We start from the raw sequence: 15,991 nt of genomic DNA, 5'->3' as shown, positions 1-15,991 counted from the left end.
TCAACTTTATAAACTCTGTCATGTGTTGTTTGAGACTTGGCACACACGTCGCATATTGAGATTGCTACCTGTGCATACTCTTATCCTTTGTCATATCCATCCTCAAGTGTTCCTTACATTACAACGTAATCTTGAACCAGCATGCATGGTCCACATGATGCATTTACCATTCCTTTCATACTCTTCTTTCAAGTTCCAACGTTCACTTCTTCAGATTCCACCCCCAACACTTCTTCAATATAAAATGAATTAAGATTTTGTTGAAAGCGGAAATAGAAAGTGTTTGGGAAACTCCCATTCTTAAGAATCGATACAGGAAAAAAAAAAGCAGGTTCTTAAATAAAGGTAAGTTGATTTTTAGTGCAAATTTTTAATATACAAATCATGAATGGGAAACTTCAATTTTAATTGAAAAATAACAAAAGGGTATACTAAGAAACTGGATTTAGGTTCATTACCTCCTAATAATTAGCAACTAATATTTGCTAATAAGAAAAATTAACGTTATTGCTTTTTATTTGCAACCCATTCATAATTGATGTAGTTGGAGAACTCCTTTAGTTTTTTATTTGATTCTGATTTTTATTTTAAAAAAAAAGAATGAGAAATTCCTCTTTCTTTAAAGTATTATTTATGGATTTTAGTGTCAAATATGCTCAAGATAATGAGAAGGGTTCATATATTATAATTTATCCGGTAGGTAATTGAATATAGGGAGACAAAATATTATTAAAGAAAATGAAAGAAAAGATTAGAACAAAATATAGGGAGACATATACCAAATCCATAAACAACTATTTTAAAATTTGAAAGTCCGAAACGATTTTGCAAAATATATTGCCTAAGAGAATTAGGAATTAAAACTGTTCCTAATCCTTTTTTTAAGGTAAAAATTGCTACTACTAATTAACCTAGTTATATATAAAGTTTTATAACTGTTGATTTACAAACTAAAAGTTACTTCAAGATTTATTTTTTAAAAAAACAAATACATCAGCAAAATTTACTTTTTAGTATAAATATATACTTTGAAATTACTTATTTTTATTTTGTTTTCCTTTCTATTTTTTAGAAAATATGTATATATAGTCTTACGAGAATGTTCATAAAATTCATATATATACCTGTTTAAAGAATATTCATAAAGGTGCGTGTATATATATAACAAATTTGAGCAAATTAGATTCATCTTCCTGTATTTTAAACTTATTACACTCATATATATTTCTTTTCTTTTTTTGTATTACTTTGACATCCCTTAATTAAACGTGTTAACCAATGTTCACATTTTTATGTGGAATGACAGGATTGCACCCTTATCTTCCTTCCTTGATATACCTCCACCCTTATTCTCACCGTCACCGTCACCGTCAAGGCCATCATGTTCAACATCCGCATGACGGTCACTCAGCCCTCCACCGCCGCCGGCGTGTCGGAACCTGCGAGGAAACTGCCATATCGGAACCCAGCAAGTAGAGGTTTTGCCTTCTCCGTTTACAAGACCGAGGAAGGTGCGACAACTTCGTAATTTGGTATTTTGTAACTGTTAAAACTTATTTGACAATTTTTGGAATTTTAGTTTATTGGGTTGTTATGAAGTGTGGTTGTGCTAAAATGATTAATGATGGATTTTTGTTCATTTTAGGGTTTTGAAGTTGTAGAGTCTTCTGGGTTTGTCCAAAATTTGTAGCTGGTTTATGTGGATTTTGAAATTTTGTATGCTCTCTCTTTGGTTCACCATGTTTCAGCTGATTGCCATAAACATTAAGTGTACTCATGAAGAACATGAGGACAATTGTGTCCAAAAAATTCATTAAACAAACCCATGTACCTCACATGTGACCACTTGAGTTGGGGATTCGAGTGTAACTAGATTGCAAAACGGAGAGGGGTTGTCTCTAGGAATCAAGAATAGAGGGGATGTGTATGTAATAAATTCATAGTTGAGGGGTTACGAGTGTAATATGCTCAAGAAATTTTCATTCAATTGAAGAAGTGACTACAAATATTCATTATGCGTGCATGTACATTGATAAATGTGCCGTACATTGATAAATGTGCCGTACATTGATAAATGTGCCGTACATTGATAAGTAACATGAAGACTAATTACTTTTTTTTAATCTAGCTAATTTAATTGAGTAAGTTTTTTTTTCTTAAAAAAGTAAATTAATTGTTACTACAAACATTATTTTTGTTTTCTTACTACAGCAATAAACAAACGTAGACTTTCTTCTTTTATTTGTTAATTTTGTTTTTTTAAAAAAGCAACGAGTTAAGAATCATTAAAGATTCCAATCAACACGTAACTAGCGAGTGAAAAAAATGACCCATTCCATTTCGAAAGAAACCAGGTCCACATCATTTCATCACTTCCCTTTTCATCTTCCAACTTCCTACTTCACTTCTTCAAATTCAACCATGTACAAACCCTTGCAAAATGCACTCTATATTGAGAGTAGTTAGATATTTTCCCAACTTTTCCCACGACAAGGGTTAGTGCTAGCATGATGCTATTAGCATAATATATAATGTTGAGAGTTAGAAATTTTACCTTTAACCAATGATGCATTCTATTTTTGCGATAAAATCCATGAAAGTATAGGACTCCTGCCCATAAATCACCAAAGGGCCGCCTACCATTACCCTCTAATTTTGTTAATATAAACAACTCAATTTATATCATTTTGATATTAAGTTTTTCAATGATTATTTCTATTAATAAGTTGTTTAATTCACAAATATTTTATTACTTTTTTTTATATTTAATACAAAATTAAGTAACTCATGAATAATAGTTGTTTATATAAATAACTCATTAATTTTAAGCAAGATGACACACCAAAATAATATTTTATTGTTAAACAACTCATTAAGCAATTTCTACTGTGAATATTCTAATAAATATTTCATTCGTTTCCGATTATATGATATTCAAAATTTTGACACAAATATCGAAAAATCTAATTAATTTGTTGAATTTTATAAAAAATATCAGATAACTTTGTAATATATCTTTTATCCTTCTAATTAATGACTTATTTACTCTTCCTATGCAAATCTCTCACTAAATATTAATTAAAGGTAATCTTGTAAAAATATATTTAATGTAACATTGGGTTTGTAAATCAACATTTATTTTGAAACATTTTTTTTTCTCTAAGACTATCTTTGATAAGATGTTTGATGAGTTTATAAGTTTGTTTGACTAGCATATAAGATCTTTTGAAGAAAATAAATTTGTTTATACTCAAACTTATTTAAGTAATTTGATAAATTACTTTAAATAACTTATTTTAATAAATCTTAAAAAAAAAATAAACTAACTTATAAACTAATATTTATCCAATGAATATTATTTTTTTAAATGAGTGGGTGACATGCATGAAATAATTTACTCTTGCCCTTCTTTCCCTTTGTCGTCATTTATTTATATACTCCAACACGAAGAGGCTGGTTAATGATTATACTAATTGGTTTTTTCATCTCATTAAATGGAGTAATTTTTCCAAAATCCCAACATTATTTTTGTTTTGTAGCTCAGCAAGAAAGAAAGAAACAGATAGACTTTCTTCTTTATGAAAAAAGCAGGAATGAGTTGTGAATCATTAAAGATACCAATCAAGACGCAGTAAGTAGTAACAGTGAAAAAATGAGTCATTCCATTACGAAGCAAACCCCACCTTAGAACGTAAGCCCCACATCATTTATCACTCACTTCATACTCTTCCAAGTTCCAACTTCACTTCTTCAAATTCAACCACAATAGTAACAATTAACAAGTAACGCTCTCACTTTCTTCCACAACCAAGAATTCTCTCTCTCTTCATTCATTCATTCTCTCTCATCACACCTTGCATGGCCTCGGCGTGCGTGACGAACGCTACCCGCGCGGCGGCGTGCAGGGACGGCGCGGCGGCGGCGCACCTGAAAATGATCTCGATATTCGTCATCTTCGTGACGAGCGTGGCCGGGATGTCGTCGCCGGTGGCCCTCGCCGGAATCTTCCGTGGGAAGCCTCTCTACGACAAGGCCATCGTCGTAATCAAGTGTTTCGCGGCGGGGGTGATACTCTCGACCTCGCTGGTCCACGTGCTCCCCGACGCGTACGCCGCACTCGCCGACTGCCACGTGGCGTCGCGCCATCCCTGGAGGGACTTCCCCTTCGCGGGCCTCGTCACGCTCGTCGGCGCGCTACTTGCCCTAGTCGTGGACCTCGCCGCCAGCTCGCACGTGGAGCAGCACGCGCACGCGCAGTACGCGCCGGTGGAGAAGGAGGCCGCGGTGGAGCTCGGTGGATCCGCCGGCGATGGCGACGGAGAAAAGGGTGAAGAATTGGCGAAATTGAAACAGAGGCTGGTTTCGCAAGTGCTGGAGATTGGGATAATATTTCACTCAGTGATAATTGGGGTTACTATGGGAATGTCTCAAAACGTTTGCACTATTCGGCCACTCGTTGCTGCTTTGGCCTTTCATCAAATATTTGAAGGCATGGGTCTTGGTGGCTGCGTCGCTCAGGTTAGTTTCTTTCCTTTTCTTATCTCTGTGTTTTAACAAAAAGCATATTGAACTGGAATCTCTTATTTCTGCTTTTTAAATTGATTGAATAATCAAAACTCTTGGTCACATAAAATCAATTAAGATTTTGTTGAGAGCGGATATAGAATCTGCAAACTTCCATTCTTGTAGAATCACTATATTCTTCTTCCGAAGAAATGTAAACCTATCTATATATTTTAGTTAGTTAGGGATAGTTACAAGGAAAAATAAACAAATTAATGCTGGTTGTTAATTAATTAGATAAGGTAGGTTGATTTTTAATGCAATGTTTAAATATGCAAATTATGAATGTGAAGCTTTAATTGAAAACTAACACAAGAGTATTAAGGAGCTGCATTATGTTAATTGTCGATCTCCAACATTTATAGTTTTATTTTATATACCCCTTTTTTATTTATAAAGGAAAATAGTGTAAGTCTTTGTAACGTTGTGTTTGGGAGTTTCTAAATTTGTTTATTGCTTATTTTTCATTTTGCTTCATACCAGCTGAGCCCAATATTTTGATGTAGTTGGAGAATTCCTTGGTTTTCTATTTGATTCTGGTTTTTTTTTTTAAAAAAAAATGAGAAATTGCTCTGCCTTTAACGTATTTTTTTAATGAATTTTAGTGCCTCAGGTAGCTTTAATATGATAAAGAAGATAAGATTCATAAGAAAGGGTGTTATATTATAATTTATCCGATTAGTAATTAAGTATGGTTTTTGGGAGTAAAAAGGGGCTAGATTGCTTAAGGTTATTATTGTAATTAAATCATAATCTAAAATAATGGAGATAACGATATCTAAACTCCCCAAATTAACGACGGGGAAAGTTGGCTGATTTGAGTAATATTATGGATCACTATGGATTTCGATTCTGAAACCATCTAGTCTAATATTTATAGAACTTTGAAATAAATATATTGTGTTCCTTTCACTTTTTTTTATTCTATTATTAAATGACCTCCCCTGTTTACCTCACCCGTTCAAACGTAGCTATAGTAAAATATGAGACTTAACTATAATTTACCAAAAATAGTGTATAAAATAGCTAGTGACGCGAATGAAAATTTTGGCGAGGTTTTTAGTTTTTATTTTTTAATACATGTCTTTTGGTGGTCTGTATAATCACGAGGGAAAACGACTATTGCAAATTGGAAACCGTGAATTTGTTTGTGAGATCATGGCTTGACCTTAGAGCATGTGCTTGACCTTGTGACTGCAGGTTACTTTCCCGGAAAAAAAAGAAGGAAAAACCGTTTAATTAATAAATATTTGATTGGTTCTACACCTTTCAGTCCTAATTTAATAACAATGTTTCAAGTATTTATAAAGTCATTCTGTACAGAATAAAGTATTAATGTTTGTCTTTGATTCGTAGCGAATTGTTTAAACTAAGCTAACACCAATTAGTGTTGTGTTACCCTCTACGTCTCAGGTGTGTGTGTCGGATCGGAGATAGTGTACCAGAATGGTTTAAGTCTAAATAGTTTTAAAAAAACTGATTTTGCTGAAAAGGAATCATTAAGGAGCCGTAATCTTTTATCCCAAAAGAGCCCCAATTGAGTACATTAAATAAACTTCAAATATTATTTCAAATTGGTTTAGATAACGTTTGTCGGACTTTTTTTCAAAAACAATACTGTTTCTTTTAAGTTTAAGAGTAACTATATTGTTTTTTTTTTAATATATAATAGTGGATACAATTGTTTTTATCTTTATTTTCTTAGCTACAAGATGTTAATCCAATCCATACCTTTGCATGATGATATTATTACAGGCGGGATTTAGCTTTGGAACAATTACATACATGTGCTTCATGTTCGCAGTGACAACACCAATAGGAATAATTTTGGGGATGGCATTATTCTCACTTACAGGTTATGATGATAGTAGCCCAAATGCCTTAATCATGGAAGGGTTACTGGGTTCAATTTCATCAGGAATACTAATTTACATGGCCCTTGTCGATCTCATTGCAGTTGACTTTTTTCACAACAAGCTTATGAACTCCAATCGCCTGTTGAAGAAAGCATCTTTTGTTGCCCTAACCCTTGGTTCTGCTGCAATGTCTATTCTCGCCCTATGGGCTTGAAAATTTTGTACCTTGCGTGTTTAACTAAAAGAAAAATTAATGATCAATAATATAAGATGTACACAATGATCAATAATATAAGATGTACACAATAAGCGTATGTTCAATAATATAAGATGTAATTATGTAGTAATTAAATAACAAATTTTTAGGGAAAAGATTTAATAGAGCGCTACATTTTACCTCTAGCGCATATATGTAAGGGCACACATGCGTATATAAGTCATCATATTTACACCTAAATCTACAAGAGTATTTTTAATTGTAGAACTTATTTTGAGATCTTGAACAAATTGTGGTGGGTCCGTAGTGTCATGTAAGATCCAAAATAAATCTCAATTTAAGATCTTATGTCATCTATTATAGGTCTCATAATGGATATTATTCCTTAAAATTTTATTTAAAATTTAGTTTAAAATAAATATATGTAATTAATCATATAAATTTCAATTATAAAAAAAATAATATTAAAAAATAGAAAACATAATAATAATTTAAATATTTAATTATGATCATAATTTAAACTTGCGATTATAAAATATTGATAAAAAAACACAAATATTGACATTGAGAAAGAAAACTTAAATTTCAACATTTTTGTCACTAAAATATTCCTAAATATGTCCTATTGAGACGTTGGAGCTCCTTTCTCCTTCATCTTTCTTTTGATTGCCTTTTGTCATATTGGCGGACAATTCGTGTAGTTCTATCACCTTTTGAAACCCCAATCAATGTCTCCGAATTAAATGACAATGAGTAATCCCAGTAGCAAAAAACTGTTTTCTTTTTGAACTAGTATTTGTGCATTGTTCTAACTATTTAAATTGATCTTTTAGTAGTCTCCATGAATGCTCTAAAGTAAAATCGCTTCCTTTGTCTTCCTTCCAAGTGACATATATATTAATCAGGTCATTGTTTCCCATGTAATCGCTTTTCTTCAAATCAACAGCTTGTTTGTAATAACCATTAAACTTTTGAATGCCAGCATTAATTTTTTTGCCATTGAGATTTCACTTGATTCAATGTTCTCTCTCATAGATTGCCCTGAAAGTTTTTTGTAATTTTCTTATACTTTCAACCAAAAACACTTTGTTGATTGACCATCACCGACAATTGGATCCGTTGAGACATTAAACCATGAACCAATAAGTAATTGAAAAGTAAATTCGTATTGTTTTTTTCATAAAATCCTCTCCTCCTTCCTCTAGTGTGATATTTTCTAGTCCAACTTGGATAGAAATTGTGACAATTGTGTTTTTACTTCATTATTGGAAAGAGTTTGTAGACCACTAGAACTATTAGGAAGTATACGAAACATGGCAGAATTGTGTTATGGAATTGAATGGAAAGTTTGTGAATTGTGAGAATTTTCAATAAAATGGATTTGTTAATTTGCATAAAATTCATTGGTAGTGATGGTGACAAGAAGGAAAAAAAAAAGAAGATCTTGAGAATTTTTGATCGAGGAAGCCATTTGGTAATTTTGCAACAAATTATAATAAATTTGTCAATAAAATTGATTTGGATCTTTTAAGAATGAGAATGAGAGAATAAAAAATGGCGTGAAAAATATAATCACCAATGAGTAAATTTATAGAATTTCAAATATCTAATTTTATAATATTTTAATTTCATTGACTAGATTCTCTAAAAATAAACAATTATCTTGAAAAATTTTACACTAGCAAACAGTTACATAATAGTAAATTTATAGCAAACTATTCAAAATGAAATCAATGGTTTATAGCAAATGTTGATATGGTGATTGGTGACAGGCAACAGTGGGATTCTTATTTTAAAAAAAATAAAATCACGAACAACACTTCTCCTTCACCCCGCAAACACACTTTTCTCCCTCATCACACCCTCTCTTCTCCCTCATCAAACCTTTTCATGGAAAAAGGAAACAAACACACTCTTCTCCTTCACAGAGACAACACACACAAAGGGTGGTGCCTCCTTTCCCTTTTGCTCTCTGCCCACCTTTCTTTGCCCCTACCCTCCCTCTCTCCTAAAGAGCTTTAGATATGTATATCGCTGGCGAGGGCCACCGCATTGTGCCATCGGATCGTGGCCTGATCAGAGCTACATCGCGCCTTCACACAACCCATCTTCAATTCATTTTATTTTTTTGGTTTTATTCTTTTTTAACTTGGATCTGTTGTTGATGTTGTTTTGAGAGATTGAACTTGTTGCTTTTGTTGTTGTTCAACTTGGATGCTCTTCTGTTGTTGTTGTTGTTGTTGTTTTTCAACCCATCTTCGTTCCCCTCTTCATTCTGAGTAAGTGTTGGTTCCCTCCACAAGCAGTTAGGGAGACAAAGTAAAAAATGATTTTTTTTAGAATGGTACAAATCTTCAGGGTTCTTGTGAAAGAATCCATTCTTCATGTTGGAAACCTCAAATCTGTCTCTAGTGAAAGATCTTGCCAAGACCAGGTTGAGCTCAATAACCCAACTCAATATCCAGCATTTAAGATGTTCAAAGAGGCATACTTTGAATTCAAACCCATCGGACATGGCTGTTTGTGCTTTAGGTGATATGTTGAGATAATGATTTTTTTCTTACTTAAAATTACTTTGAAGTTACAATTCAAATTCAGAACTGTAATAATTAATAATATTTTTTTTATAGTTTTATGCTCCCAATTGAAGTTACCTTCTTGATATAGCCGATAGTTGGATTAAAGTTTGAAAAGTGTTTTTGCGAATTCTAATTTATAATAATGAATTCTGATGCATCAAATGAAGAAAAAAATGTTGCTTTTAGAGTAAAAACACCTTTAGAGTCCGTTAAAAATTATGGTATTTGACAGAACCAAAAATTGTTTCAGATTTGATTTGAAAAAACAAGTTTAAGGGATAACACAAATTAAACATATAAGATCTTATATGACAAAATCTCTAATTTTTGTTCCCCAAAGAAAATTATGAGACAATTTTTTTTCCAAGCATAAAGCATTAAAAAACACATATATCTATTTATATCTCTTTAATAACCAAAAAAATAGTAACTAACCAACATAATTATTTTAAAAAAGAAAACATCATATTTTTTTTATTCTAATCTATCTATTTTTTTTATTTTGGTAAATTCATTGAATTTGATATCAATTGCTTTAAATAATTAATATTAAATATTTTAGTAAATTTTATATTATTTTACTGTCTATTATTTGTCAAATAATATACAAGATAAAAAATTATCTTGTAACTGTTTTTGTCTTATTTTATTCTTCTTTTCTTGTCTAGTACCATAATTTTAATGAATTAAAGGGAGGCTTAGGCTTTCTTAGCTTTAGTTCAAACATGCATATTATCATTTGCTCGTGCACTCTTTTTTTTTAAAAAAAAATTATACCTGAAGAAATATTGGAAAATTATTTACTACTTTTAAATTAAGAGTTTTGATTGCTTTACCAATCACGAGTCCGGATCCATAGAAATGGAATTACGTTAAATATTACATGGGAATTTTGCGATCCTAGTAAATCAATCATATATGATTCGATCTAAATTAGTTGAAATCCAACATAATTTTCAAGTACTAATAATCTTAGATATAAATAAATAAATAAAGAATGTTGAGTGTAGTATTAAATTTGGTGTAAAATAAAAATGCATAAAGACAAATAGTAGATAGACATTATGCTTTTCCTTACATTTAACGTTATCTTCAATTCTCACATTAGTAAAATAAAAACGTATAAAGCTAAAAGTGAACGAACATTAATTAGGGTAAAGTAATCGAGAAAGCTAGATGCTAAACCAACCTAGTGGAGTAATGCGGTACCACTATTTGCCAACGCAATTTAAACTATCACATTACTTTATTTTTATTTTGTACACAATTTGCTTCTTTGGAAGTTTTGTTGAAAGTATATAGTATATACACAGATTCCTCTAATTTTGGTTGAATTTGAGATCCTATGATTTTAATTCCTAGTCCTTGGTTAAACAAAGTGGGCTGTGTAGTGGGCCTGTACTGCATTATCTTCTTTTTTTTGGATAAAGGGTATTTATGTAGCTGAAAATCGGGTGTTACTACGCGCACCATGTAAATTAATGGTACACCCAGCATAATTTGCAAAATTCTGATTTTGTCTTTTCATAAATCTAATACCAATTGGGCAATCCATAAGCCTCTTATAGATTGGTCAATCCATATGAGGCTTATGGATTGGGCTTATGAGGCTTACAAATATGGATTGAGCAATCCGTAAGCCTTATACGAAATCCGTAAACCTCTTACAGGTTAGTCTTTGAAATTTAAAAATACTTTTTAGTCCCTAAATTTTGACATTATTTTTTTAGTTTTTAACGTAATAAATTGATATTTTATATCAATTTTTAACACTTTGTGATAGTTTTTTAAACATTTTATAACAGTCTTAAAATGTAAATTCAAAATGAACCAACATTATGACTTAATTTGGAAAATCAATCCATTTTCTTGCCAAACAAGTTTCAACAAATTCTAAAACAAGTATACAAATTGGTCTACCAAAACTAGTTATAAAAAAGGTTTACTTAATGTTTTAGTGTTTGAATTTGGGATGCGTGCTTTTTTTAGTCCCTAAAATTTAAAATTATTTTTCTTTGTTCTTGAATTTTGAAAAACTAATTTTTTTAGTCTCTAGTATAATAAGTTGATACTTTGTAACAATTTTTAGTTCTTATAAATTGATTTTTATTTTTTAACCGCTTGATTTGCATTTTAAAATTGCCATAATGCTAAAAAACCCATCACAAAGTGCTAAAAGTCATCATAAAATGTCAATTTATTGTGTCAATGACTACAAAAACAAATTGTCAAAATTCAAAAACTAAAAAAGTATTTTTAAATTTGAGGGCTAAAAAAATATATTCCTTAAATTCAGAGACAAAAAATAATTAAGTCATTAAAATAATATAAAACACTTTATTTTTTTCAATGTTAGAAAAACTTTTATTTTTCTTTTACGCGAAAACGGGGAGTTAATTTAAGCAAATCGACCACTTAATATTATGCTTAAAAAATAGAAGACGAATTTAAAAGGCAAATTTCTCAACAAGAAAATGGGTGATCATTTTGAACCGGCACTATTCATGTAACTATAGGTGGCCTTTGTTTCGAGGTGTGAAATTTTATTTCCGAAAATCACATTTTTAGAAATATTATACCTGAAAATATTATTAGCTAATAGAATAAGAAAGGTATTAGGAAATGGCCTAGGTGACTAAAAAATTAAAGGGAAGGTGATAGACAGTAGCCAAAGTACACACTCCATGTAATCCTCATGTTAAGCCTTTGTTTATTTTGTCCTTAAAGGGCCTAGGAGGCTAAAAAATTAAGAGACCAAATAAAAAGGGTTATGTGTCTCTAAAAATTAAAACACGAAATACAAAAAGGATCATACAAAAATTAAACTTGTGGAATTTGTATTCTTTGTGCATAATGGTTTCGTAGCATATAGCATTACTGAATAGATCATACAGACAAATTGTGATTGTGATATTTTAAAATTTGAAGGATGAAGAACAAATTTCAAGTAAAGAAAATATTACAAGAGAGAAGGGATTAGGGAAGGAGAAAAACTAAAAGGGATGATGGGGTTCAACAGCTAATGATCTATCACAAACTCTACTCTCAATGCTCCAACACACTCAACCTGAAAAGTTGCTCAATTTTTTTTTCAAGAGGAGAGGGTTTAAGGCAGTGTGAATGGAATTTAATAGAAGAATTATGTATATAACTACTGCAATTAAATCAGCCACAAAAGCTCCTGTCACTTTATCACAATATTTGGGAATTGAACCACATATTGGTTTCCAATAACTGTTTCCTTTCATTCCCACCATACCTATAGCATATGCTGCAGAGAAGCTTGAGATGAGTGCCATGGTCAAAACCTGCTCATAAAATCAACCCATTAATATATAAATTTTGCAAGGAATTGACTCATCTATAATTAATAGAGCTGATATTATAATAAAATATTTACACATATTTTTTTTAAAATTACACAATAATAATAGCCTTATCTCAATCATATGGATCACACGACACCATTAAACTTGGTTTAAGGACATGTACCAAATCCACGGCCACGACGGGTTGCCAGAGCAAGCTTTCCGTGGGAATAAAAAGGACCAAAAATCCATAAACAGTGGCAACAGAGTTTACAACCAGAAAGTACCTAGGTAGAAATTTCTTTGATTAGTTTCCATTGTGAAGTAAACTAAAGGTTTTGTTGAAAAAAAAGATTAATAATTATAAATTTTTTATTTGTAAGAATCAAAGAAAAGACAAGTATCAAGAATTTACAATGATTCATGCAGACTAGTCAATCAACAATTTTGTTGAACAAAAAAGATTAATAATTATAATTTAAAAGCACTAGAAGACACTCACTCAAAGAAAGGAAAGACAGTGTATTTTGCTTCAAAGGACATTGTGGAGATGCTACCTCTCTCATGGCTAGCAGCCATGATAATGGCTGCACAGAAGGTTGCTGCAAAGGCCACAAACCTTACCACAAGATGGAGGATCCTTCTAGTGTTGGCCATGGATTTTCGGAAAGAAAAATGGTTGGTGCACAATGAATTTTTAATGGAAATGTAAGAATTTCTAGGATATGAGGGCGTTAGGAAAGAAGATAATGGGGGTTGTGCGCTGAATTAATTTACAGAACATCTTTGGGTTGGGTTGGGTGAAATTTCTGTAACGTTTTTTCCTAGTTTTGCTGCTCTGTCCCCTCCTTTTGTGGAGTGTACGTAGAGAAAGTTAGATTAGTTTCATGTACCATTTACGTAGTATTCCCATATTTTTATTTATTTAAATCTTGAATTATTTTTCTTTATTTTTTATCTTTCTCTCTCTATAATGCTAATTGTCTATGTCTAAATCAGATAACAGAATTATTAAATGATAAGTGTGATTCATCAAAATTGATGTCTTTTAATAAATTTCAGTCAATATATGATTAAAATAGAAAATAAGAGAGAATATTGTTAATATTTCTCTTTCCTATCTTGACAAGATTTAGAGAATTCAACCGAAGCATTTTAATCAAACACAGATTTTGAACATAATTACACAACTTATATGTGCTTACTTCAATTTACAAAAATAAAAAAAACCATAAAAGTATTGCTTACACATGGGGAGACAAAGAAGTGAAAGAACAAAGAATATGTCATATATATACTTACAGGGAACCAAACCAATGCTTCATGTTTATATTAAACAAAACAATGCACACCAAAAAAATATCAACCAAACCAATGAATAACATGTTAAAGAATGTTTTGACCCTAGTGTATCCATTAATCTAAGAATGCTGCACATTCAAATGATGCATCACATTCTTCGGACTTTAAAATTGGTATGAATGAAATTTATTGTAATTTTTTTTTAGTGCTTACTCGATACAAGTTTCATATATCTAATGACGAATTCAAATATGAAAATACTCTAATCTTAAGCACTAGTATTTCACCTAAATTTTTTAAGTTTCCTTTTGTCTTTTAAAGTAAAAAGGTATTTAATTAACCCACTAAATAAGCTCCATTTTGGACTTTTGTTTATAATTTTTTTTACTGATTTTTAAGTTTTTCTTAGAATTAAGTTTGATCTAGTTTTCTCTCTCTTAAAAATAGAGAAAAAATATCTGAGAAATTGGGTCAAACACATTCAAAGAATCTAAACCATCAGATTTTTCTTCATTAATTGATACTCTAGATCTTATTCTATACAAGTAACCAACATTTACTAACAAATCAATAATAACTACTTACAAACTAATACTAACATATTAATAGTAACTAATACTTGACCGAATCAATTTATAGCTGATTTTTTTTTGTTATTGCAAATTTATAGCTGAATTTAACATCTATCTGAAAAATAGTAATAGAGATGGATACTGATTTGATGAGGTGTACCACCCTCACTGTTTGCTATAGATAGCTACTTTCGAGCGTGACATGCTCACGAGGTCATACTATCAAAGGGAGAAGCATAAGAAGAGGGGAAGGGGTTGTCGCAATGCAATGCATCTAAATATTAAAAATTAAAATATAGAGATATCATATATAATTGACAACAGAAAGGAGTGGGCACAGCAAAGAAAATAAAACATCTGTGAGTACAGGCCAATGACAAAATCTTGACTTATTGACTTAATTGTTAATCAAATTAATTAGTACTTGATAAGGTGATAAGGTGAAATTATATTGTTTATTCATTTTCAAACATATTCAACTTTTTTTTTTTGGGTGAATGCAAACATATTCAACTATTGATCTATTTAAAATTTTAAATTGTCTACGAAACTATTGGCTGTGGCAATACAAACATTATGTGACCTTTCTAAAAAAAAGTTCTCTTAGAATTCAATTTTTTTTATTTTCTACTACTTAAGACTTTTTTTTTTTTGCTGTGTTACTTAAAGACTGTTTGTCACCTTCACCCAAGTAACTTAAGAATAGTTTTAGCTTAATTTGGATAATTCAGTAAATACATGTAAAAGAAAAAATAGAGATAAAATATTAAACTCGTGAGTTAAAATCAAATTACACATTTAAACTTTTGAAATTTTTTAATGAGAGAACTTTTAAAAAATTAATGCACATAAGTTAACTTAAGTTTATTAAAAAATAATTTATTTTACTTTCTTATTTTTTTCTGTAAATGCATGTTGAGATGTTAATCCAAACTAATGTTATTAGAGAAAGCATAAAAAAAAAACTAATGTTATTAGAGATGTAGGAAATTAGTTGGTTATATAAGCCTGTAATCTCACTTTACTCACATAATCATATTGTACTTTTCTCTCATTCAAGCAATACATTGTTGATATATTTTTCTCTCTACTTCTTTATCCATGAATTCCATGTTTCATAACATCTATAGTGTAAGACAAATGTTAAACTTACTTGTTAAAGAATTAAAAGTAAAAAAAAAATGTTAAAACATAAAATTAATGTTTTTATACTGTGATTTGTAATGCTTGAGTTTTAATAAAAAAAAAAGTTTTATCAATTATCTGATGGGGCTGCCAAGGGTGCCCCTGGACTAGCTGGTTGTGGGGACATTTTTAGGAATTATAGAGCTATTTTTTTAGGTGGTTTCTATAATAACTTGGGGAATTCTTTTGCTCTTCATGCTGAGTTAGTGGGGGTTATGATAACTATTGAGACCGTCGTTGTGAGAGGATGGACGAAGCATTGGATTGAGCGTGACTCCATGCTTGTTATTAAAGCTTTCAAGACTTCATATGTGATTCATTGTAAACTGAGAAATAGATGACTGAATTGTATAAATATGGCTCACTCAATGTCCTTTACTCTTTCCCATATTTACTGTGAGGATAATTT

General features: G+C 30.9%; 2 protein-coding genes and 1 long non-coding RNA gene across 4 annotated transcripts; 2 read left to right on the top strand and 1 right to left on the bottom strand.

Moving 5' to 3' along the window:
- The first annotated feature begins 1,163 nt into the window (after positions 1 to 1,163).
- On the top strand, positions 1,164 to 2,008 carry LOC106795926 (uncharacterized). 2 transcript variants are annotated; one of them, XR_001384547.3, is made up of 2 exons: positions 1,164 to 1,511; positions 1,646 to 2,008. It is a non-coding gene; the product is annotated as an uncharacterized lncRNA (long non-coding RNA). The 2 variants fall into 2 exon arrangements; XR_005888242.1 differs by having other exon boundaries at positions 1,164 to 1,532.
- A 1,477-nt stretch (positions 2,009 to 3,485) lies between these two features.
- Positions 3,486 to 6,709, top strand: LOC100797310 (zinc transporter 6, chloroplastic). Its single transcript, XM_003544845.5, has 2 exons — positions 3,486 to 4,518; positions 6,319 to 6,709. The coding sequence occupies exons 1-2, from the start codon at positions 3,859 to 3,861 to the stop codon at positions 6,631 to 6,633; spliced, it is 975 nt and encodes a 324-aa protein (XP_003544893.1). The 5' UTR covers positions 3,486 to 3,858; the 3' UTR covers positions 6,634 to 6,709.
- Positions 6,710 to 12,144: 5,435 nt separating this feature from the next.
- On the bottom strand, positions 12,145 to 13,567 carry LOC100778360 (CASP-like protein 1C1). Its single transcript, XM_003544255.5, has 3 exons — positions 13,026 to 13,567; positions 12,708 to 12,810; positions 12,145 to 12,523 (listed from the first exon to the last, which is right to left on the bottom strand). The coding sequence occupies exons 1-3, from the start codon at positions 13,178 to 13,180 to the stop codon at positions 12,278 to 12,280; spliced, it is 504 nt and encodes a 167-aa protein (XP_003544303.1). The 5' UTR covers positions 13,181 to 13,567; the 3' UTR covers positions 12,145 to 12,277.
- Positions 13,568 to 15,991: the final 2,424 nt, after the last annotated feature.

The sequence above is a fragment of the Glycine max genome, chromosome 14, assembly GCF_000004515.6.
Source record: "Glycine max cultivar Williams 82 chromosome 14, Glycine_max_v4.0, whole genome shotgun sequence".
NCBI classification, from domain to species: Eukaryota; Viridiplantae; Streptophyta; class Magnoliopsida; order Fabales; family Fabaceae; genus Glycine; species Glycine max.
This window is presented reverse-complemented; position numbering and strand designations above follow the sequence as displayed.